The 23,056-nt window shown below is 38.9% G+C and overlaps 1 protein-coding gene across 2 annotated transcripts in view; it reads right to left on the bottom strand.

Moving 5' to 3' along the window:
* Window positions 1–23,056, bottom strand: part of ssbp2a (single stranded DNA binding protein 2a) — a 192,971-nt gene that overhangs the window by 69,100 nt on the left and 100,815 nt on the right. Inside the window, exons 3-4 of one of the 2 annotated variants that reach the window (XM_061906330.1) lie at window positions 5,985–6,046; window positions 3,671–3,755 (exon numbers count right to left, since the gene is read on the bottom strand). The exons of the other annotated variant lie outside the window; for it this stretch is intronic. Of the exons in view, the coding sequence (XP_061762314.1) occupies window positions 3,671–3,755; window positions 5,985–6,046 (147 nt within the window). The remainder of the gene's footprint in view (window positions 1–3,670; window positions 3,756–5,984; window positions 6,047–23,056) is intronic. 2 annotated transcript variants of the gene reach the window in all.

Raw genomic sequence — 23,056 nt, 5'->3', positions numbered from 1 at the left:
ATGTTTCTTCTAAAATTTTGTTGGTACAGCTTATATAACACTTTATAGTCCGGAAAATACACTATTACATTTTAGAATAAGGTAAATTAAAATGTGGAAAAAGTGAAGCCCTGTGAATACTCTCCCCGGATGCACTGTACAATGCCGCAGCAATAAAATTAAATTAGCCTTTTAACATCAGACCAATGAAATTTCCTCAATCATTCATTCATAAATAATGTTGTCAGCCATTTAGCGTGTTATGCACTCACCCTTCTCAAAACACGGCAAAACGCAAACAACGCAGCCGCAAAGCCAAAGGCGATAGACACAGTCATTGAAAAAAGAAAATGGCCGTTGAATTGTTTGACATTTGTTGTAAGTAGTGTTTGAGAACATGTCCAATTTTTGTTTTGTATTATGTAATTAGATGCTTTGCAGATAGTCGAAATAACGGTGGTTTCAAGAAACATTAAAGATGCCTTATCCTTTATAGTTCAGATTTTAGTTCATATTTTAGTCATTTACATACGGTGTGACGCAGTGGAAGAGTGGCCGTGCGCAACTCGAGGGTCCTTGTTTCAATTCCCACCTGGTACCAACCTCGTCACGTCCATTGTGTCCAGAGCAAGACACTTCACCCTTGCTCCTGATGGGTGCTGGTTAGCGCCTTGCATGGCAGCTCCCCCATCAGTGTGTGAATGTGTGTGTGAATGGGTAAATGTGGAAGTAGTGTCAAAGCCCTTTGAGTACCTTGAAGGTAGAAAAGCGCTATACTAATACAACCCATTTATCTTTTATTTATTTATCTATTGTAATTTTAGGCACTTCAAATGTTGTCAAATGTAGTTGACTAAATCTGGACTAAAACTAAATCAGTCTAAATGCCTCAAGTATGACTAAAACTAAAATAAATTTCTGTCAAAAAAACTAAGGCTAAAATTTAATTAAAACTGCAGTCAAAAGTAACACTGTTCTAGAATGTTCTTTGACTCGAACTAATGCTTTAGATACCAGCAGCCTGGCTTCGTAGTCCCCACTCTCTCCCCTCTGTTGCAAGTCTCGTGGACTCTATGTATGTATGGCTTTTTTTTTTTTTTTTCTTGGCCTCAGTCTGGACCCCTCCCCAGGAGCCCAGTCTGATACAGTTTATTTTTTTATTTACTCATTCCCCAACCCCCTCAGAGCATTTATTTTTTTCCCATCTTTATAAGGGGCACCTGAAGTTGGCTAACCCGTCAGCATTCCTGTTCTGTCTCCCTCTATGTCTGCTTTTGAATAGGACTGTGCTGAAAATCTGAATTTCCCCTCGGGGACTAATAAAGTAAACGATTGAACTGTTTTAACTGTTTAAAACCATTCATGATTAACGGTTTTAATCATGTTTGATTGCAGTTGGTAGTTTCTCCGTTTTACTGTAGGATACACATGGTTAGCTTGACGGAACTCACAATTAGATAAACCAACAACCAACAATGGAAAAGTCAATGATTAAAAAAAATAATAATAATAATTCAAACTTATGCACTTGTTTTTAAAAACCATTACAAATGTGCATTGAGTCAGTCCATCCAGTTCAAATAAATAACCGAAAACTCTAAAATTAGTAAATAATATGACTTTCATGCCCTTGCTGTGTAAACCTCTGACCAGAACTGTAATATATGTGTTACAGGTTTATGACAAGGATGCATGTATTTATGTTTATGTCCCATCTCTGTTCAATCCATATTTTGACCAGTCCATTTTACTTCCTTGCCTATCCCTCGGGACTAAGGTCACGCCGTCCTCCAGCTGCCTTCCTCGCAGCCAGTGGATGACATCATCGCATCTACCTCGTCCTTGGAGTGACTATTCATCACCCTGATCATCAGCGGAATCACCTGCCCGCACCCACACACACACGCACACACACACACACACACACACACACACACACAGCACACACACACACATTTGCACGAGTCCAGATCCTGCGGCAGCTCTGCAGGATAGCAAGCGTAAGAAAAGGAGGGATAGAACCGCAGAAAAGAAGGAGATGTGGAGGGCAGGATGCTCCTGCTGGGGTAGGCAGAAAGTCCTGACCTGTGCACTTCCAACAATACATCTCAATAAAGTCTAATCCAGACAAATCTGATGAGTCAGACCTAAGGCTACACAGAGGGGTTGAGAAGACCATCTACGCGTATGCGTCGCACTCTCTTCCACAAGCAAAATGGATCGTGGAGTGCATCTTCTCTACAATACACCCATTCTGAATCCACTTGTGTCCTAATGAGCAAGCATTGCAGGAGTGAAGAGGTGACACATTAAGAACACAACAAGCTTTCTCTGTATTTTACTTCTATTTTTAGACACGAATACTAGGAATTGAACTACTGTGAAACTCGGATTCACAAACTAAATTGCTTCTTGAACAAGATTTGTAAATAGATATAAAAGTTTGTATGTTAAAGGAGATTTCTCCATAAGAAAGACTGAAAAAATTAATAATGGGTTCCAGACATATTTTAGAAGAAAGCCTGTGCACTTGGAACACATTATAAAGCGCTATACAATACTGTACATTAAAAAAAAAAATAACACGGGGTGATTGATCAACTATCTATTTTATAACAAAGTCAAAACCAGAACAAGTTGAACTGTCGACAAGCACACACACTGTCACTAGCTCTGTGGTGCACTCACATTTTGAAATGATAAAACTCCTTAAAGGGGAACAATATCACCAGACCTATGTAAGTGTCAATATATACCTTGATGTTGCAGAAAAAGGACCATATATTTTTTTAACCGATTTCCGAACTCTAAATGGGTGAATTTTGGCGAATTAAACGCCTTTCTATAATTTGCTCTCAGGGCGATGACATCACAACGTGACGTCACCTAGGTAGTCAATCCGCCATTTTCTCAAACACATTACAAACATCGAGTCAAATCAGTTCTGTTATTTCCCGTTTTTTCGACTGTTTTCCGTACCTTGGAGACATCATGCCTCGTCGGTGTGTTGTCGGAGGGTGTAACAATACTATCAGGGATGGATTCAAGTTGTTGCGTCTCTGCCTGTAATCTTCGAACGAACCGCAGGCTTTGCATACAGCAATTTGTTTTTTGTTGACCAAGTCATAGTTTTGATACCCGAACAAAACAATTTTTGGCATAACTTTTCCTCACTGGCGTGTTGTTTGAGAGCTTTTTCGTTGGTTTTCCTGCAATTTGATTGGCTGAATGCTGTGTGACGAAAATAACGTGGATGTAATTGGATTGGCTGTTGTTCTGACAGGTAGCGCACACACTGTCATCGCACACACGCTGACAGACATGGACAGATACGGAGCGCTCCTGAATAACTTTTTAATCGTTGGGTTTTGGGGAAAGTAGCAAGTCATGTCAAGTCAAAAGGCTCAAGTCCAAATCAAGTCACAAGTCATTGATGTTGAAGTCTAAGTCGAGTCGCAAGTCTTTTTACATTTTGTCAAGTCGAGTCTAAAGTCATCAAATTCATGACTCGAGTCTGACTCGAGTCCAAGTCATGTGACTCGAGTCCACACCTCTGGTTAACACTGCTGTAGAAGGTTAGATCGGGCAATATAGGATGTGTAAAAGAATACGAATGTGGACACTGACTAATTAAAAACTGATAATGCAGCATTATTTGTGGGAGAAAGTGTAAAGTAGGCAGTTGACTCACGTAGTCATGGAAGGCCTTGGCCTCACTGGAGTGCTCACACGTGTCTCTTCTCTCTGGAGCAGCGCAGTACAGGTCCCAGAAAACACTGCAACACACCACACATCTTTGAGAATCAGACATCTGTCTGATGAATATAATGTCACAGTGATACCTCATCTTAGGAGTAACTCGGGAAATTTGCGGTACGAGCTGTCTCTCTGATTTTTGTCACGCTTTAAGTTGCGAGTCCGCCCTGCCACCGTTTGAAGTACACAGCAAAAAAAGTTTTGATTAATCAGACCTTTTCAGAGATCCACATAACCCTGCTCTTCAACCACCGGAGCTGACAAATGTTTGCGTGAAGGAGAAAACGCGGATAACCGAATCAGAAAGATAAACAGAATAGAATAGAAGAATAGAATGGACGTTATTGTCATTATATTTGCATTAACAAGATTAAGGACTCCAACTTAAGGTGCGGTAGTGGAAACAAATATGGGGTAAAAATAAATAACACAAGAGGTACTGTAATAAAGGAAAAACTAACAATTGAAGTAAACAGACTACCATCCGATAAAAATTATAAGCAATCCTGTACAATATACAAAATACCACAGAAATACAAAATACTGTGCAATATACAGAACAAGACAAGAGTACCAGAGTAATAAATAACAATAAACCAACGTCTGTGGGGCATTTATCCATGAAAACATTGAGAAGCTGCAGATGTTGTGTTTCAGTTAATGTTGCCTAGTCCTGACTTAATAAACTGGACAGTCAAGATCCCCCTTTGGTACACAACATAGATATTCCTCAACTCTAACCTCTTCGGTCCGTCACTCAGATACATCCGCGTCCAACATAGACAACAGTTTCCTAGTTCCTATTGTCACACAGCCGAGAAACTGCCTGTTTATTGCTGAACAACATTATTTCATTCAGTTGTTTTTTTTGAAAACAAATCTAATGTAACTGTTTGTGCTTTATGCCATTGTAATGTTTTTCAAACAATAAATCTTATCTAAAAGTTAGTAGTTTTTTTTAATAGGCATGTTACAAGTTAAAATGGGGATGTTCTGGGAAAAACAGGCAAATATTAAATTGATTTCAAATCATTTCAACGGACGGTGCTGATTTGAAATACGAGTGTTTGGAGTGGAACGGAATGTGCTCATTTGTTGAGATACTACTGTACTTTTGTGCCATAGTCACGCAGCTGGCCCATTATATTGTAGACAGAACTTGAGATACATACTTGCCAACCCTCCCGGATTTTCTGTTAGACTCCCGAAATTCAGCGCCTCTCCCGAAAACCACCCGGGACAAATTTTCTCCCGAAAATCTCCCGAAATTCAGGCAGAGCTGGAGGCCACGCCCACTCCAGCTCCATGAGGACCTGAGTGACGTGTCTGAGAGCCTGTCTGCCCAATGACGTTATAACTGTAGAATGATCGAGGGCGAGTTCTTGGTTTCTTATGTGGGTTTATTGTTAGGCAGTTTCATTAACGTCCTCTCAGCGCGGTAACAACACACAACAACAACAGTCACGTTTACGTCTCCCAATCTACCGTAAGGCAGTTCGTCTGCCGTAAACAGCATGTGACACTCTTAAACAGGACAATACCGCCATCTACTGTACATGATGCACCACGACACCTGCAACTTCAACCCTTTAAACCTCCTCCATTCACATCCCATCTCCCCGGGTTGTAAATAATCTAATGTAAATAATCGAATGTATTTCTAATGTATATACTTGTTCTTATGCTATGTGAACTCACTATGTTCTCTGCTGGCTGTACATATCCTACTAAGTCACACCTACACTGTTTCAATGTCCATTTCTCTGTTGATGCAATTGTTGATGACTGAAGTACTGATATCTACCAAAGCTCCTCATCCCACCCCCCGGATTGTAAATAATTCAATGTATATACTATGATGATTAACTTGTGTGGTGACTGTATTATGCTGAATGAATAGATTAACGTGGACCCCGACTTAAACAAGTTGAAAAACTTATTGCAGTGTTACCCTTTAGTGGTCAGTTGTACGGAATATGTACTGTACTGTGCAATCTACTAATAAAAGTTTCAATCAATCAATCATGCATTTGTGACAATAACATCTACTTTAGAAAGTGCAGTGCGCAACAGCGCGCACAACAGCTGTAAATATACTACTCCCCTCTTAACCAGGCCCCCTGCACCCAACCACGACCCCCGCCCCCCACCTCCCTAAATCGGAGGTCTCAAGGTTGGCAAGTATGTTGAGAAAAAACTGCAAGATTAAGACAAGGTACATTTTTTTGGTCAGTGCTATACAAACTTACCACCACCAAGAATGGAGGAACCCTGGAGGTTCTCCTAATGTGATGTTCTTCTCCCATCGGATCTGAACAAGCCAGGACACAGAAAAAGTTGCTTTAGAAGAAAAAAAAAAACACAGGCTAGACCAAATACAGGATGCGATAGAATACTGAGACACATTATGTTATTATGTCATTGTGCTATGAGCCTCCTACTGTGCTTTGTTTTCTTTACAGTAGATAGGTCAGTGTTGTCTGAGATCTCTGTCAATTCACAATAACCCGAATATGTGTTTGAAGTGAGGTCATGGACATGTACCAGCCTGAGGAGCACAGTGAAATAACTCAAACACACATCCCATTGTGCGGCTACTCTATTTCTGGCCCATTGCAGTATTTCTTACTGACAATTATTCCCAAGAAAAGACTGCTCTATGTGTGTTTAACTATTCATCAAAAGTGTTGTGGTGATGACCATCCAGAAACAAAATTCCACAGAAAGAGTTTTTATTTTCTTTTTAGTGCACGACTACACAAAAATGAATACTTTTATGAAGTGTTAAAACACACAATCTCTGTCCCCATGAAAACGCATAAGCAGAGCAATTTTGGCCAATCATTAGCGTCCAGTATGGCGAACATGGAGGGTCACAGCAAGGAAAAGGCATATTGACGTCTTTTTGTGAATGTATAGCGCAGTGACGTGAGGTGAACTAAACACCTGGTGAGGCATACATACTTTTTTTTTTTTTTTTTTACTTAAATTCATATGTGCAGCTCTAGTCATAGTTGATTTAAGTTGCACATTAGAGGTACAGGGAAAAAAAGGGAGTTATTCGCTTTCATAAAAATGTTATCATAATGATATTATGATAAGATAAATGGGTCCAAAAACTATTTGATAAAGTTGTTATTAAATACTTTTTGGTCCCATTTGCTTTTAACAAAATAAATCAAGTATTGTGAGTGTATATCACCTTTCTGTATATGCATATGAAGCAGCAACAGGTATCCTCCATGAAAACGTACTTTGTATGATCGCATTCATTTTGTCTTAAAGTCCAGTTTAGAATTCAATTTAATTCCAACAAATTAAACAATATTTTTGCATTTGACAAAAAAAGAAACACCCACAAACGCTGGCTTACTCCAATAAAAATGACATGTTTGCCATAAATACAGTTGAAAAAAAAAAATGCTGGCTTCCACCTGAGAGACCTGTGTCTGCTCGCTTGAGCGCCCCCACTTCTCCCAGTGTGGCGAGTCAGAGTACTGCTGAGGCATTGAACTGCAAGTTGACAATATATCGCCCCCTACCTTGAGGCAGAGGTACTTGTCGCCTCAAGACCTGCCTTTTCCACGTGGCAACAAGCATGCGCCCCCTCGCACGCACGCCCAATACACACTGTGTGTAGCCGTGGAAGCACCGCCTGTGTCTGCCTCACTTCTCATCTGCTGCATTGTTTTGATCAGGAAACATGGAATTTCTGCGATTTTGAACATAAAAATTGTCAAAATATACAGGAGCCACACCAAAATCACATAGAAAGCATAAACCAAAAGAGAAATATTAAAACTTATTTTATTTTATTACTTTGTTTTGGAACATCTCATGGTTAAGCCACCTGGTGGTAGGTGAGGCACTGTCTCACTGTCTCCCCTACTGCAGCTTCGTGCTGCAGTAGGAAGGGAATTCATATGGCCCCATTCGGCGTGGTTTACCTGACGCATGAAACACGACAAATTTGAGGCACACACTATTCAGTGTAACTATCAAGATTGTTGAATATCTTAAAATGTGCTTTGTGGCAAATTCAACTTAGACCACAGCGTGGTGAGTGGCGCTTTCCATCGTTTTTAGCAGACTGAATTGCCAAATAATTACCCTTCACCTTCCTCTCGCGCAAGATCCACCCAGGAATGGGGCCAAATGAATCTCCCTACTATGTATGTGTACCGTATTTTTCAGACTATAAGGCGCACTTTAAAGCCTTTCATTCTCTCAAAAATGGACAGTGCGCCTTAAAACCCGGTGCGCCTAATGTACGGCATAATTCTGGTTGTGCTTACCGACCTCGAAGCAATTTTATTTGGTGCATGGTGTAATAAGTGTGACCAGTAGATGGCAGTTACACATAAGAGATACGTGTAGACTGCAAGATGACGCCAATAAACGACACCAAAACTATATATGTTCCATTAAGAATATAGAACATTACACACAACACTCAAGCTGTCAAATTGTTTTTAGTAAGACTTCGTGAAGCTATGAAGCTACACCGCTTGATAAAAAACTGGGTACAAGAGGGTTCACTCTGTGCATCGTCCTCAGTACCTGAAAAATAATGTCGATAACTAAATGTTCCAGTGTGGGAATATTTCGGCTTCAAATGAATGAGAAAAGGGAGTCCAATTTCTTGGAAAGTGATGACGACAAAAACAAACAACAAAACAAACCACTCAATCCTTTTTTTTCAAAACGGGAAAAAAAACGCTTAAATGCAATTTTTGCAAACAGATATAGACAGGAAATGTTCCTCCTTTTTTGAAGGAAAAAAGAGGAACATTTCACTACGCATGACTCAAAACGAGGTCAGACCTGTCGGGACAAAATCACAGATAATTACCTTTGAAAATAATAAGAATAAGTTCTTATTCTCACATATTATAATATATTAGCGCAGGGGTGCCCATTACGTTGATCGCGAGCTACCGGTCGATGGCGGAGGATGTGTCAGTCGATCACCAGCCAGGCATTTAAAAAACTGACCTAAAAATTAGCGATCATCAATCTTCACCAAGACGTCACTTTCGTCACTTGATTGACATTCACGGCACCCGAGCATCTTGTGAGATGAATTTGGCTGCTGTGAGATCATTGTTAAAAAAAATGACCGACATGAAGGCGAGAAACTTTTTTATTTCAAATGACTCTCGCACCGTACCTGCCGTCAAAACTTTAAAGACAACTGCCCGGTTCCTGTCTTCACAATAAAAGCGCTGCTTCGTTCCTGCCTACATTAACAAAATAAGAGGCTCAGAGAGCTAGCGGGCACAAGTTAGCAAGCTACAAAATTGTCCGTCAATATATTTATTGTATAAAAAGGAGTATGCAAGCTGGACAAATAAGATGCCAAAAACCAACCACTTCCATGCGGCATTGGTTAGAAACAAGGACATTTTTTCTCTTCCATTCGAAAATGTGGACGTTATCATCACTACTGTCTGATTCCAATCAATGCAAGTCACCAGAATCAGGTAGTACACCAAATGTTAATATTGTCTTAATGAAAGAAAGAAATCCATATGTGTTAAACATGCTGGTATTATCATTAAACACCTTTAACTTGTTAACAAAAAAGTATTTTTCATCTGATCACAGAACTTTCCTCCAGAAGGTCTTATCTCTGTCCATGTGATGTCGGATTAAACAAAAATTGAGCTGTTTGGCCACAACACCCAGCAATATGTTTGGAGAAGAAAAGGTGAGGCCTTTAATCCCAGGAACACCACACCTACCATCAAGCATGGTGGTGGTAGTATTATGCTCTGGGCCTGTTTTGCTGCCATTGGAACTTGTGCTTTAAAGAGAGTAAATGGGACAGTAAAAAATGAGGATTACTTCCAAATTCTTCAGGACAACCTAAAATCATCAGCTCGGAGGTTTGGTCTTGGGCGCAGTTGGGTGTTCCAACAGGACAATGGCCCCAAACACATGTCAAAAAGTGGTATAGGAATGGCTAAATCAGGCTATAATTAAGGTTTTAGAAAGGCTTTCCTAATGCTGGACAATCCTGAAGAAACAGGTCCACTTTCCAAGATGGCGCCGCTGTAGTGCCTGCTGTTGGCAGGAACTCTGTGCTCTTGTGTCATCTTGTGTTTCCCTCTTGTTTTCATGTGTTATTAAATTTGTTTGCCTTTTGGTCCGGGACCCTTTGGGACTGTGGGACAAGGGGTGGCACTTTCGTGACCTCTGCGGTGCCTTTTTGTGGACTTCTGGATCTGCCTCCCGGGAGCCTTTTGGCCAAGGAGACCAGCTGCTGGGTCTGTGCCACACCGGAGTCGGTTTGGAGGGACTGGAGGAGATGCGGATGAGGGGTTTGGGCTGCGGAGCTAGCACTGAGCGCCAGGACGGACAAGCTTTACAGTATCTTGGGTGAATGAGCAGGTATCGGACACCTCAGTCTTCTTGGACATATCCTCGCTCATCCATGCAGACTGGACACTGGCCGAAAGTTGGTTGGTGGCCGGGAGTGGAGTCGGCTCTCTTGGTTGCTTTGTTGGGTCTGCTCCTGTCTCTGGCCATACTCTCTCCAACCCAGCGGACGATGGCATGGAACACCACAGAGGCCACCACAGTGTATATGTTTCTTTTAGTTTTTATTCATAGCTGTATGTAGAAGTGGCTGGTTGTATCCGCTGCTTTAATGTCTTTCATGTCCTATGATATTTTTATGTTTGATGTTTCCCTCTTACACACATGTTCTGTCTCCCTCTATTGTTTGTCTGATCTTGAATGGGATTGTGCTGAAAATTTAAATTTTCCTGAAGGAACACTCCTGAAGGAATAAATAAAGTACTATCTTATCTAATCCATCTATCTAATCTAATATCAGAAAACCAACAAATTTAGCTAAACTGCACCAATTTTTTCAAGAGGACTGGTCCAAAATTCAACCAAAAGCTTGCCAGAAGCTTGTGGATGGCTACCAAAAGCGCCTTATTGCAGTGAAACTTGCCAATGGACATGTAACCAAATATCAACAATGCTGTATGTATACTTTTGAACCAGCAGATTTGGTCACATTTTCAGGAGACCCATAATAAATTCATAAAAAGACAAACTTCATGAATGTTTTTTTGACCAACAAGTATGTGCTCCAATCACTCTATCACAAACAAATTACAGTTGTAGAAATTATTGGAAACTCAAGACAGCCATGACATTACGTTCTTTACAAGTGTATGTGTATGAATGATGGTCGATTGAAAAGTAACTCGCCTACAGAAAAATATGGGCACCCCTGCTGCATTAGCGCTAAATTTGGTGTCAATGTTTTTGTATGCGGGGAAATACTCAAATCCAGCAAAACGTGTTGTCGGCCCAAACTTCGTTTCAAATGATGCTGCTTCGGACATGCAGCAGTTAATCCATCTTTCATTATTATAAGGGTTAACTAACAATCTCTGTGAGACCAGAGATTTACTGGAGTTTGTTGAATAGTGGACTCGTCATAAAGGTGTAGCAGGAACGAGACCAGGCGCACAAATCACTTGGGTTATAAGCGGTGACTCTTAGTGAAGGTCAGTGACTAACGCAGCAGTGACGTCAGCACATGTACTTGACTTTGATTTACGTTCACCCAACCCTTTTAAAAGACATGAACACACAGGCTGCACAATCACCATACTGTTCTATTTCTGAAAAAAAAAAAAAAATATATATATATATATATCAGTTGCCTTTGTGATGTCTAAATTTAACGTTTCGTAAGGCAGAACTGAGCAATCTGTTTTAAAAAGAAGTGTGAAAGATAACAGGAAACAGAAGAACGTTGCTCTTTCAATCAGACTGCCCCGACCTCGGTTGCGGGTCAGACTGTGACTTTGGAAGGAATGCTTTGCTTTGAAGCGCACTGGAGGTCAGGAAGGAAATGCCTCTCTTCTTGCATGCGTCGACAGCTCCAGCAAAGACATTAATCTGGCATGCACCGTGATGAAGACACCACAGTTATTCATAGGGGAACAAAGGAGAATGAAACCAAACACAAAATAAAAGTCCCATCTCTCTGAATTTGGGCCCTAATCTTGCACGAGTCCAACCATTTAGAAGAACTACGTTAAATGTGTATCCTAATGCAGTGGTTCTCAAATGTATGCCAAGGGGTACGTGAGATTTTTAAAATATATTATAAAAATAGCAACAATTCAAAAATCCTTTATAAATATATTTATTGAATCATACTTCAACAAAATATGAATGTAAGTTATATAACATTCAGTGTTGACAGCTAGATTTTTTGTGGACATGTTCCATAAATATTGATGTTAAAGATTTCTTTTTTTGTGAAGAAATGTTTAGAATGAAGTTCATGAATTCAGATGGATCTCTATTACAATCCCCAAAGAGGGCACTTTAAGTTGATGATTACTTCTATGTGTAGAAATCTTTATTTATAATTGAATCACTTGTTTATTTTTCAACAAGTTTTAGTTATTTTTATATCTTTTTTTCCAAATAGTTCAAGAAAGACCACTAAAAATGAGCAATATTATGCACTGTTATACAATTTAATGAATCAGAAACTGATGACATAGTGCTGTATTTTACTTCTTTATCTCTTTTTTTCAACCAAAAATGCTTTGCTCTGATTGGGGGTACTTGAATTTAAAAAAAATTCACAGGGGGTACATCACTGAAAAAGGTTGAGAACCACTGTCCTAGTGGTTAGAGTGTCCGGTAGGTTGTGAGTTCAAAACCCAAAGACAATAGAAAATGGGACCCATTATCTCCCTGCTTAGCACTCAGCATCGAGGGTTGGAATTGGGGGTTAAATCACCAAAAATGATTCCCGGCTGTAGCCACGGCTGCTGCTCACTGGTCCCCTCTCCTCCCAGGGGGTGATCAAGGGTGATGGGTCAAATGCAGAGAAAAAATTTGCCACACCTCGTGTGTGTGTGTGTGTGTGTGTGTGTGTGTGTGTGTGTGTGTGTGTGTGTGCGTGCGTGTGTGTGTGTGTGTGTGTGTGTGTGTGTGTGTGTGTGTGTGTGTGTGTGTGTGTGTGTGACAATCATTGGTACTTTAACTTTATACAATGGATTCTTGAATGGGATTGTGCTGAAAATTGTAATTTTCCTGAAGGAACTCTCCTGACGGAATAAATAAAGTACTATCTCATCTAATCTAATTGTATAAAGTTAAAAGTTACATTTTTTGTGTTCTGGGCATGGCAGTGGTTCTCAATCTTTTTCCTGTGATGTACCCCCTCTGAACATTTTTTAATTCAAGTACCCCTTAATCAGAGCAAAGCATTTTTGGTTGAAAAAAGGAGATAAAGAAGTAAAATACAGCACTATGTCATCAGTTTCTGATTTATTAAATTGTATAACAGTGCAAAATAATGCTCAGTTGTAGTGGTCTTTCTTGAACTATTTGGAAAAAAGATGTAAATATAACTAACACTTGTTGAAAAACAAATGATTCAATTATAAATAAAGATTTCTACACAGAAGTAATAAACTTAAAGTGCCCTCTTTGGGGATTGTAATAGAGATCCATCTGGATTCATCAACTTAATTCTAAACATTTCTTCACAAATAAAGAAATCTTTAACATCAATATTTATGGAGCATGTCCAAAAAATGTTTTGCTGTCAACACTGAATATTGCATTGTTGCATTTCTTTTCACAGCTTATGAGGTTAACCCCTTTACTACTGTTACCCCAGGTGGCCCTTGGCAAAGGCCTAGTACAGACTCTTGAGCCAGATGTTACTCTTTTGATGACTGCATCTGGCTCTCAGATAAATCTTAGCTGACATTGCTGAAAACAATAAGTAATGAATAATTCCACTGGTAATCACAGTGCTTAAATGTGCACATCAATGTGGGCCCAGTTAGGGGGAAAAAAACAACCCAAGACCTCAACGGTGGAACAGGCGGAGGATGACAGCTAAACCTATGGAGCATCACAACGGCTTGGATGGCGGATGAAGGCTGCAGCTGAAAAGGCTCCCCAGTCGTCTTGGACTCCTGACCCTGATCGGTCAAGGATCGTGTGGTGACTCTCTGTGCACCAGTCTCCGCACGTTAAACTAAGACACACACAAGCATCCTCCATAAAGGAGGATTGTCATATTCACTTCGAGTGACCGCCGATGGTGATGATGATGAAAATGGAATTGCAAATTTAACACATTTTTGCAAAAAATTTGCCAGATCTAATCTCGGTTAGCATGAAAAACATTTTTAACGCTTTTTACGTTTTCTTTGGATGTTTTGCACATTATTGTGTGTAATTCGAGCACGGAAAAGAGGCATTGAGGGCAAAGGCGATGAACTGTACAGTGAGGCTCCACTTTTAAAAATGTGCTAGCTCGATGCTAATTTACATTGTGAATTAGCATTAGCAATTTTACATGGCGATTTCATCACTTCCAAATTTGTCAATCAAAAATACAACTAAGTTGCATGTTACAATCAAACAGCTAGTGTGTCATAGATACAATACTTATAGTATATACCAGTGGTTCTCAAATGGGGGTACGCGTACCCCTGGGGGTACTTGAAGGTATGCCAAGGGGTACGTGAGATTTTCTTTTTAAATATTCTAAAAATAGCAACAATTCAAAAATCCTTAACAAATATATTTATTGAATAATACTTCAACAAAATATGAATGTTGTCACGTTCGGAGCTCAAGATGCATGGGACCAGACAAGCAAGTTAGCAGGTAGGAGCTGGATTTAATATATAAAATGATAAAAGAACACTGGTACAAAGGTAAAAGAAAATACCTGCAATGCACGGGGAGCTAGGCTAACACTAGCACTGAGTAAAAGTCCAAAAGCTGCGCATGCCGTGCGCCCAAAAGCTAAGGTGGAACTTAGCAAGCCAAAAACAGGACCAGATAATCGAACGTGCGTGTTGCATAAAGCAAGTGAAGAACTCAGGCAGAAGAAAGGGAGGAGGCAGGTATAAATACAGAAATAGTAATCAAGGACCGGTGTGCGCCGGGCGCCATTGCAGGTGGAACGGATGACGAAACCATGGTGACTAATGTAAACAAGTAAGTGCACTAACTAAGAATCGAAAGAGTCAAACCATAAACAAGAAACACAAAAGACTCAAATATAGACAAAAGATGGGGTCCGGGAATCGGATCGCAACAAATGTAAGTTCATAAACTGTGAAAAGAAATACAACAATGCAATATTCAGTGTTGACAGCTAGATTTTTTTGTGCACATGTTCCATAAATATTGTTCATGTTTAAAATGTTCTTTTTTTGTGAAGAAATGTTTAGAATTAAGTTAATGAATCCAGATGGATCTCTATTACAATCCCCAAAGAGGGCAGTTTAAGTTGATGATTACTTCTATGTGTAGAAATCTTTATTTATAATTGAATCACTTGTTTATTTTTCAACAAGTTTTTACTTATTTTAATATCTTTTTTTCGAAATAGTTCAAGAAAGACCACTACAAATGAGCAATATTTTGCACTGTTCTATAATTTAATAAATCAGAAACTGATGACATAGTGCTGTATTTTACTGCTTTTTCTCTTTTTTTCAACCAAAAATGCTTTGGTCTGATTAGGGGTACTTGAATAAAAAAAAATGTTCACATGGGGTAAATCACTGAAAAAAGGTTGAGAACCACTGGTATAAACAATACATCAGGCATTTGGCATATACAGCTCAATGGCAAAGATTGCATCCTGGCTAAGACGACACACTGGCCGCGTTTACACTGCACACCAAATCAGGTTTTTTTTTGCCAGCCTAAACCAGGGGTCCCAAAACTACAGCCCGTGTCCAAAATCCAGCCCGCGGGAAGCCTCAATTTTTTTTTTTAATTCGTCTGACCGCTTCCATGTTAGCTACCTCTTTTTGTTTAGCCACAAAAATGTTTTTTGGGGTTGTTTTTTTTGCTGCAGCTGTTATTAATGCAATACTGTACATCAGGGGTGTCCAACTAATTTTAGCTCAGGGGCCACATAAATCTGATCTTTTGGCATCAGATTCAGGCCACATAAGGAGATAGTCCTGAATACCAGAGGTGTGGACTCGAGTCACATGACTTGGACTCGAGTCAGACTTGAGTCATGAATTTGATGACTTTAGACTCGACTTGACAAAATGTAAAAAGACTTGCGACTCGACTTAGACTTTACCATCAATGACTTGTGACTTGACTTGGACTTGAGACTTTTGACTTGACATGACTTGCTACTTTCCCCAAAACCCAACGATTAAAAAGTTATTCAGGAGCGCTCCGTATCTGTCCATGTCTGTCAGCGTGTGTGCGATGACAGTGTGTGCGCTACCTGTCAGAACAACAGCCAATCCAATTACATCCACGTTATTTTCGTCACACAGCATTCAGCCAATCAAATTGCAGGAAAACCAACGAAAAAGCTCTCAAACAACACGCCAGTGAGGAAAAGTTATGCCAAAAATTGTTTTATTCGGGTATAAAAACTATGACTTGGTCAACAAAAAACGAATTGCCGTATGCAAAGCCTGCGGTTCGTTCAAAGATTACAGACAGAGACGCAACAACTTCCAACTTCGTTCGACATTTGAAGTTGCACAAAGAAGGGTAAATTTTGAATGTAAGCTAACGTTTGTTGGCTGAGTAACGTAACTTTTATTTGCTGTGTAGTTAAATCAGTGAGGCTGTAAACTCACTGCTAACGTAATAACCATAGACATCTTATAAGTAGACGCAGCATCGAGCGCTACTGCCTATTGCCGCTGACGTGATGCGGGGCCGCCATATTGGAGTGGTGATCCGCTCCACTCAGGGCAATTCCTTTGGCAGGAGCAGTGAACTGTCAGCACATTTAATTCATTTTACCTCACTGAATACCACTGATATTCACGCGCTTTTTTGTCACACGTGTAACTATGATAAAGGACAATTTTTTCGGCGTGTTCATAGTTTGCTTAAAAATAATAGAATATTCTTATATGCTATAAATAACCAGACGTCCGAGATCAAAACTGGGAATATTAATCCCAGAGAAGGGGAAATGTACATGCATATATCCTACATAAACAATGTATGAATACATTAGATATCTATATAGCTTATAGACTGTATTTCTGTTGCTGCAACAGCAGAGAGTTTATTCTGTCTTGACACATTGTATTAATATTTTCTAGTACATTCTTCCCTTAAATGATCATGTTTACAGTGATTGTTTTAAATGTATTTTTCATGTATGTTGCTTTGGATAAAAGTGTCTGCCAACTTAAACATAAACATATATAAACACCTGAAAGTCTTTATATCAGCTAAAACCACCAATCTGTTTCACTGGATTCAGAATAACAGCAAATTCTGTCTTAACCAACAAAGTTAGTATTTGAATATTGTTACTAGAAGACTTATTCCTGATTACAGTTATACTGTTAAGAAAGTATTGTCTTATACTTTGCCTAAAATGAGAATGCATCATAATCAGTGGCGGCTGGTTAATTTTCCATAGGGCCGTGAATTCTAAAAAGTACAACTCTGTTCCTTGTTATTTTCATGTATTTGTTATGTTTTTCATGTGTACGCACACATAAACACACATACAGTATGAGATGAGATCAATGAGATAAGGTAAGAACAGGATAGAAACTGCTGTGAAACTAGTTCCAATGCTATATGCCATGGAAATACAATGTACACCTTTGTGCAAAAAAGTACAATTGTACTTATTTTTCCAAATGTGTTCATTCTGTAAAGGAATGAGTTAAATGTTTAAAATAACTGGTTAATAGTGCTATTATGAAGTGCAATGTCAGCACATTTATTTTATTATACTGTAAATACAAACAGCATTTTAAAAGCATACACAATCTGTGTACATATATCAGTCTGTGGTTAAAAGGACTTGAAATGACTCGAAACTCAAAATGCAGGACTTGGGACTTGACTTGAGACTTGCCTGTCTTGACTTGGGACTTGACTCGGGACTTGCCTGTTTTGACCTGGGACTTGACTCGAGACTCGAGGTCAAAGACTTGAGACTTACTTGTGACTTGCAAAACAATGACTTGGTCCCACCTCTGCAAGTGAATACCATAGGAATGTAGGATCTGATGCCATTGTGGCTTGTGCAGCCCTTTGAGACACTTGTGATTAAGGGCTGGATAAATAAACTTTGTTTGAGATAGGTTCCAACACTCCCCCCGGCACCGAAAGGGTCAAGCGGTAGGAAATGGATGGACGATTGATTGATTGATTGAATCTGATCTTTTCAAATGGGACTTCAGTCTAAACGCAACGTGACCTGAATGTGATTTTTTTCCGTCAGCTTTGGGAGAGCTACGTCACTCATGGACGCTGGGAAATACGCGGTCGCCAGCGGAAGTGGATAATTCATCACAACATTCGGTTTAGCTGAGCAAAGTCTATTTAAGACGGCCAAATTTTGGGTGCATCACTTGTCAATAGTGCACAAATAATAGGCTATATGAAATGAATGAATATATATTTTGATTCCGAAGAAATAGCGATTGTTGAAGGACCGGAATTGACGCTGTGGCGCATTTGCTTACCTGTGAGTTGAAAAATAAAGCTAATGTCCGTGTCACCTCTACTTAAGTGAAGTGAAGTGAATTATATTTATATAGCGCTTTTCTCTAGGGACTCAAAGCGCTTTACATAGTGAAACCCAATATCTAAGTTACATTTAAACCAGTATGTGTGGCACTGGGAGCAGGTGGATAAAGTGTCTTGCCCAAGGACACAACAGCAGTGACTAGGATGGTGGAAGTGGGAAATGAACCTGCAACCCTCAAACTGCTGGCACGGCTACTCTACCAACCGAGCTATGCCGCCCCAGCAATAAAAAAGATTACAACCCTCCCAAATATATTACATTTATACATTTATATTTTGCGTAAAAACAGACACTAATTTTTAAGGTGTTGCGACTTTTATTTTATTTTGTTGTAGTAGCAACTTCCTTTTTTTTTTCCACTTTATCGAAGAGCGCATGCAAGTATTGTCGAGATTACATTAAAGCCGGTGCGCTTTTATGGAGTCTAAAAAAAAAATCACATTTTACTTGCAGTGTAAACAGTCAGCTTTGAAAAGTTTTTATTTTTTTGGCCTGCAGTGTAAACATAGTCACTGTAGCTTGTACACTAAAGCCATACAACGTCTTGGAATTGCTACTGCTATTTTACAACATACAGTAATACCTAATAATTATATACAATAATATATGTAATAAGAGTATACAGTAAAACGAGACTCAAAAGTGTAAGAAAACAAGATATAGCAACTGGACAGCACGGTTATCATTATCAGATCGGCGCTAAATGTTGAACAAACGTACATACAGTATATACAGTACAGGCCAAAAGTTCGGACACACCTTCTCATTCAATGCGTTTTCTTTATTTTCATGACTATTTCATGTGGAGTTACTGTGTACTTAACAAAAAAGGTGAAATAACCGAAAACATGTTTATATTCTAGTTTTTTCAAAGTTTGCTCTGATTACTGCTTTGCACACTCTTGTCATTCTCTCGATGACCTTCAAGCACACCTGTGTAGTGAAAACCATTTCAGGTGACTGACTGCCTGTTGAAGCTCATCGAGAGAATGCCAAGAGTGTGCAAAGCAGTAATTAGAGCAAAGGGTGGCTATTTTGAAGAAACTAGAATATGATTTCAGTTATTTCACCATTTTTTGTTGAGTTCATTCACAGTTTTGATGCCTTCAGTGACAATCTACAATGTAAATGGTCATGAAAATAAAGAAAACGCATTGAATGAGAAGATGTGTCCAAACTTTTGGCCTGAACAGTATATTATTTACAATACAAAAATTTACATTTATTAACACACACAACACAAAACTACCTAACATTGCTACTCTTGATAGCTATCCCAAGTACCAGGAATTGCTACCGCCCCAATTCAAATGTGAAATACAGTAACCAAAACAAATGGAAATTGGACTTACTGTAATTCAACATGTGAAAGTGTGCTTTTACAGGCCTCTAGCAGGGCTACTTTTTAAAGTATGGCTCAGTCCAAAACTGTAGAGATTAAATCAATGGAGATTTAAGTGTACACTCAAATGTTACAGGCAAAAAAAAATTAATACTTTTTTTAGGCATCGTTACAATAACAATAATGACAAAAACGGAGTCCCTTAATTTTATTGTTTTATTTTTTATTTTTGTATTAATCAGTCCTAACAAAATGATACACAATAATAAAATTCCAATTCCAGAACCAGACCCGGCACAGCAACATTCAGATTAGCAATCAACAGAGTAATTGAGAGGACACACAACATAATACAAAAACAATCCAAAAGTAATCAACAAAATATAATAAAATTAACAACAATATTGATATTAAAGGCCTGCTGAAATGAGATTTTCTTATTTAAACGGGGACAGCAGGTCCATTCTGTGTCATACTTGATCATTTTGCAATATTGCCATATTTTTACTGAAAGGATTTAGTAGAGAACATCCACGATAAAGTTCACAACTTTTGGTCTCCTCACATATTCACATTGTTTTTAATGGGAGCCTCCAACAAAAAGTGCTATTTGGACCGAGAAAACGACAATTTCCCCATTAATTTGAGCGAGGATGAAAGATTCGTGTTTGAGGATTTTGAAAGCGACGGACTAGAAAAAAAACAAAAAACGCGATTGCATTGGGACGGATTCCGATGTTTTTAGACACATTTACTAGGTTAATTCTGGAAAATCCCTTATCTTTCTATTGTGTTGCTAGTGTTTTAGTGAGTTTAATAGTACCTGATAGTCGGAAGGGTGTCTCCACGGGTGTCTTGACGCGCAGTGTCTCAGGGGAGTCGACAGCAGCTATGGACGGCACAAGCTCAGCTTTTCTCAAGTAAGAACTGACTTTTTAACCAAAATTTTTTCACCGAAACCTGCGGTTTGACATGTGTTCGGGATCTATGTTCTCTTGACTGCACTCTGATCCATAGTAAAGTTTCACCTCCAGGAATTTTAAACAAAGGAATCAACATGTGTTCGTGTGGCTTCCCAACTCCATGGGGCGGCATGGCGTAGTGGGTAGAGCGGCCGTGCCAGAAACCTGAGGGTTGCAGGTTCGCTTCCCACCTATTGACATCCAAATCGCTGCCATTGTGTCCTTGGGCAGGACACTTCACCCTTTCCCCCGGTGCAGCTCACACCGGTGAATGAATGATGAATGAATGATTGGTGGTGGTCGGAGGGGCCGTAGGCATAAACTGGCAGCCACGCTTCTGTCAGTCTACCCAGGGCAGCTGTGGCTACTGATGTAGCTTACCACAAACCAGGTGTGAATAAATGATGGGTTCCCACTTCTCTGTGAGCGCTTTGAGTATCCAACAATAGAAAAGCGCGATATAAATCTAATCCATTATTATTATTATTATCTTTATACTGTGACTTCTCCAATATTAAATGAACAACTTGCAAACGTTTCAGCAACACAGATATCCAAAAAAACTGTATAATTATGCCGTTAAAGCAGACGACATTTAGCTGTGTGTGTGTGCAGCGCTCATACTTCCTAAAAACCCGTGATGTCTTGCGTACACGTCATCATTACACGACGTTTTCAAGACGAAACTCCCGGGAAATTTAAAATTGTAATTTAGTCAACTAAAAAGGCCGTATTGGCATGTGTTGCAATGTTAATATTTCATCATTGATATATAAACTATCAGACTGTGTGGTGGGTAGTAGTGGGTTTCAGAAGGCCTTTAACAAGAATTTTAACATATCAGATATTAGAAATCCCTCGATTACATATTCATCACATTTATTTATAAAAAAATAAAAACGAAAAAAGGAAGTCACCTTGCCCTGTACTCTCTGCAGTTGAGTTGCATAACAAATGAGGGTCTAATATAAGTATAAATATAATATAAGATTAATTTAGCCTCTCTCTTTTTTTCTCTTCCCTCAATTGCATTGTTTAAATGTAACACATGCTAGGCCTCCTTGAAGTATGGAAATTAAAATAAAATGCGCTTACAGTACTTTGTGTGTGTGTTTCGCGGCAACGTGCTTTTTGTTTTGCTATTTTTGCCCTGATGGCCTTCCTGAGACGGCGGATACACTTGAAAGAGATGTAGATGATGAAAAAAAAAAAGTAGATAACAGGCCTTTAAAGTTATGTTTTACTCCACCCCACCAGCTCGACGAAAGCAACACTGCGGCAGAGAAATGTGTGTACAAGGCTGTGTTTATACTTGTTGCACTTTTAGCTAATGCATTCCCACATTCAATCCGACACCGCCTATCCTTTTCATCTTCCACATCCGTAGGAGAGAGCGAGCATACGGTGGAGGAGGGAGAGAAGATTGCGCTTGTGCACACACACACACACACACACACACACACACACACACACACACACACACACGCACACGCACACGCACACACACACACTTCTTCATTATTTATTGAAAGTTATTATAGTTACTTCAATTTATGTTTTTATATACACACACACACAAGGTCACAATTTCACAAGAAAAACTTAGAATTTTGGCGGTATTATGATAAAAGTCGTAATTGTACTCAACACAAGTCAAAAGTTTACAAAAAAAACGAACATCTGTGCAAAAGTTGGAAATTTACTCAATAACAGTCGCAATTTTACAAAAAAAGCTTAAAACAGTGGCAATTTTATGAAGAGTCGTAATTTTACCCAACAAAAGTCACAATTTTATAAAGAAAACTTTACAATTTTGGCAATATTATAATAATAATCCAAATTTTACTGGGCAAAACTGTAACAAAAGTCATCATTTCACTCAAAAAATTACATTATTTTACAAGAACCACAAAAAAATGGGTAATATTGTGATAAAAGTCCTAATTTTACATTTTGCATTGAAAAGTAATAGTTTTACATTAAAAAAACTAATAATTTTACCAGAAAATATTGCAATATTACAGAAACAGAAAGAATATGAGAAATTGTTTCCAATTTTATGAGAAAAAAGTTGACACATTGTGAGAAAAAGGCTGTTTTCAGTCATTTTATTTTGGGGGGAATTATTTGTTTTATTTGAATTATTGGTTTTTAATCTACATTATTTACTTCAAGTTAATAAATAATGTCTCTATACACATATTTATTTTAATTAATCTTGGTCTTAGGGGGCACATTTCAATTCATTGTTATTACATATGTTGGCCAGAGGGGGAGCACTTCAAATGTTTACACACACTTGTTATTTCCGACACACAGTCAATTTGAAAAATCCCTTCTTTTTGGGACCACCCTAATTTTGATGGATTTCAACAATAAGAGGTGCAAATGAGACATTCTCTATTAGATGCAATGGTTTTCCGTACTGGGACCATGATTTATGTCCTAACT

The sequence above is a fragment of the Nerophis ophidion genome, linkage group LG07 (assembly GCF_033978795.1).
Source record: "Nerophis ophidion isolate RoL-2023_Sa linkage group LG07, RoL_Noph_v1.0, whole genome shotgun sequence".
NCBI classification, from domain to species: domain Eukaryota; kingdom Metazoa; phylum Chordata; class Actinopteri; order Syngnathiformes; family Syngnathidae; genus Nerophis; species Nerophis ophidion.
This window is presented reverse-complemented; position numbering and strand designations above follow the sequence as displayed.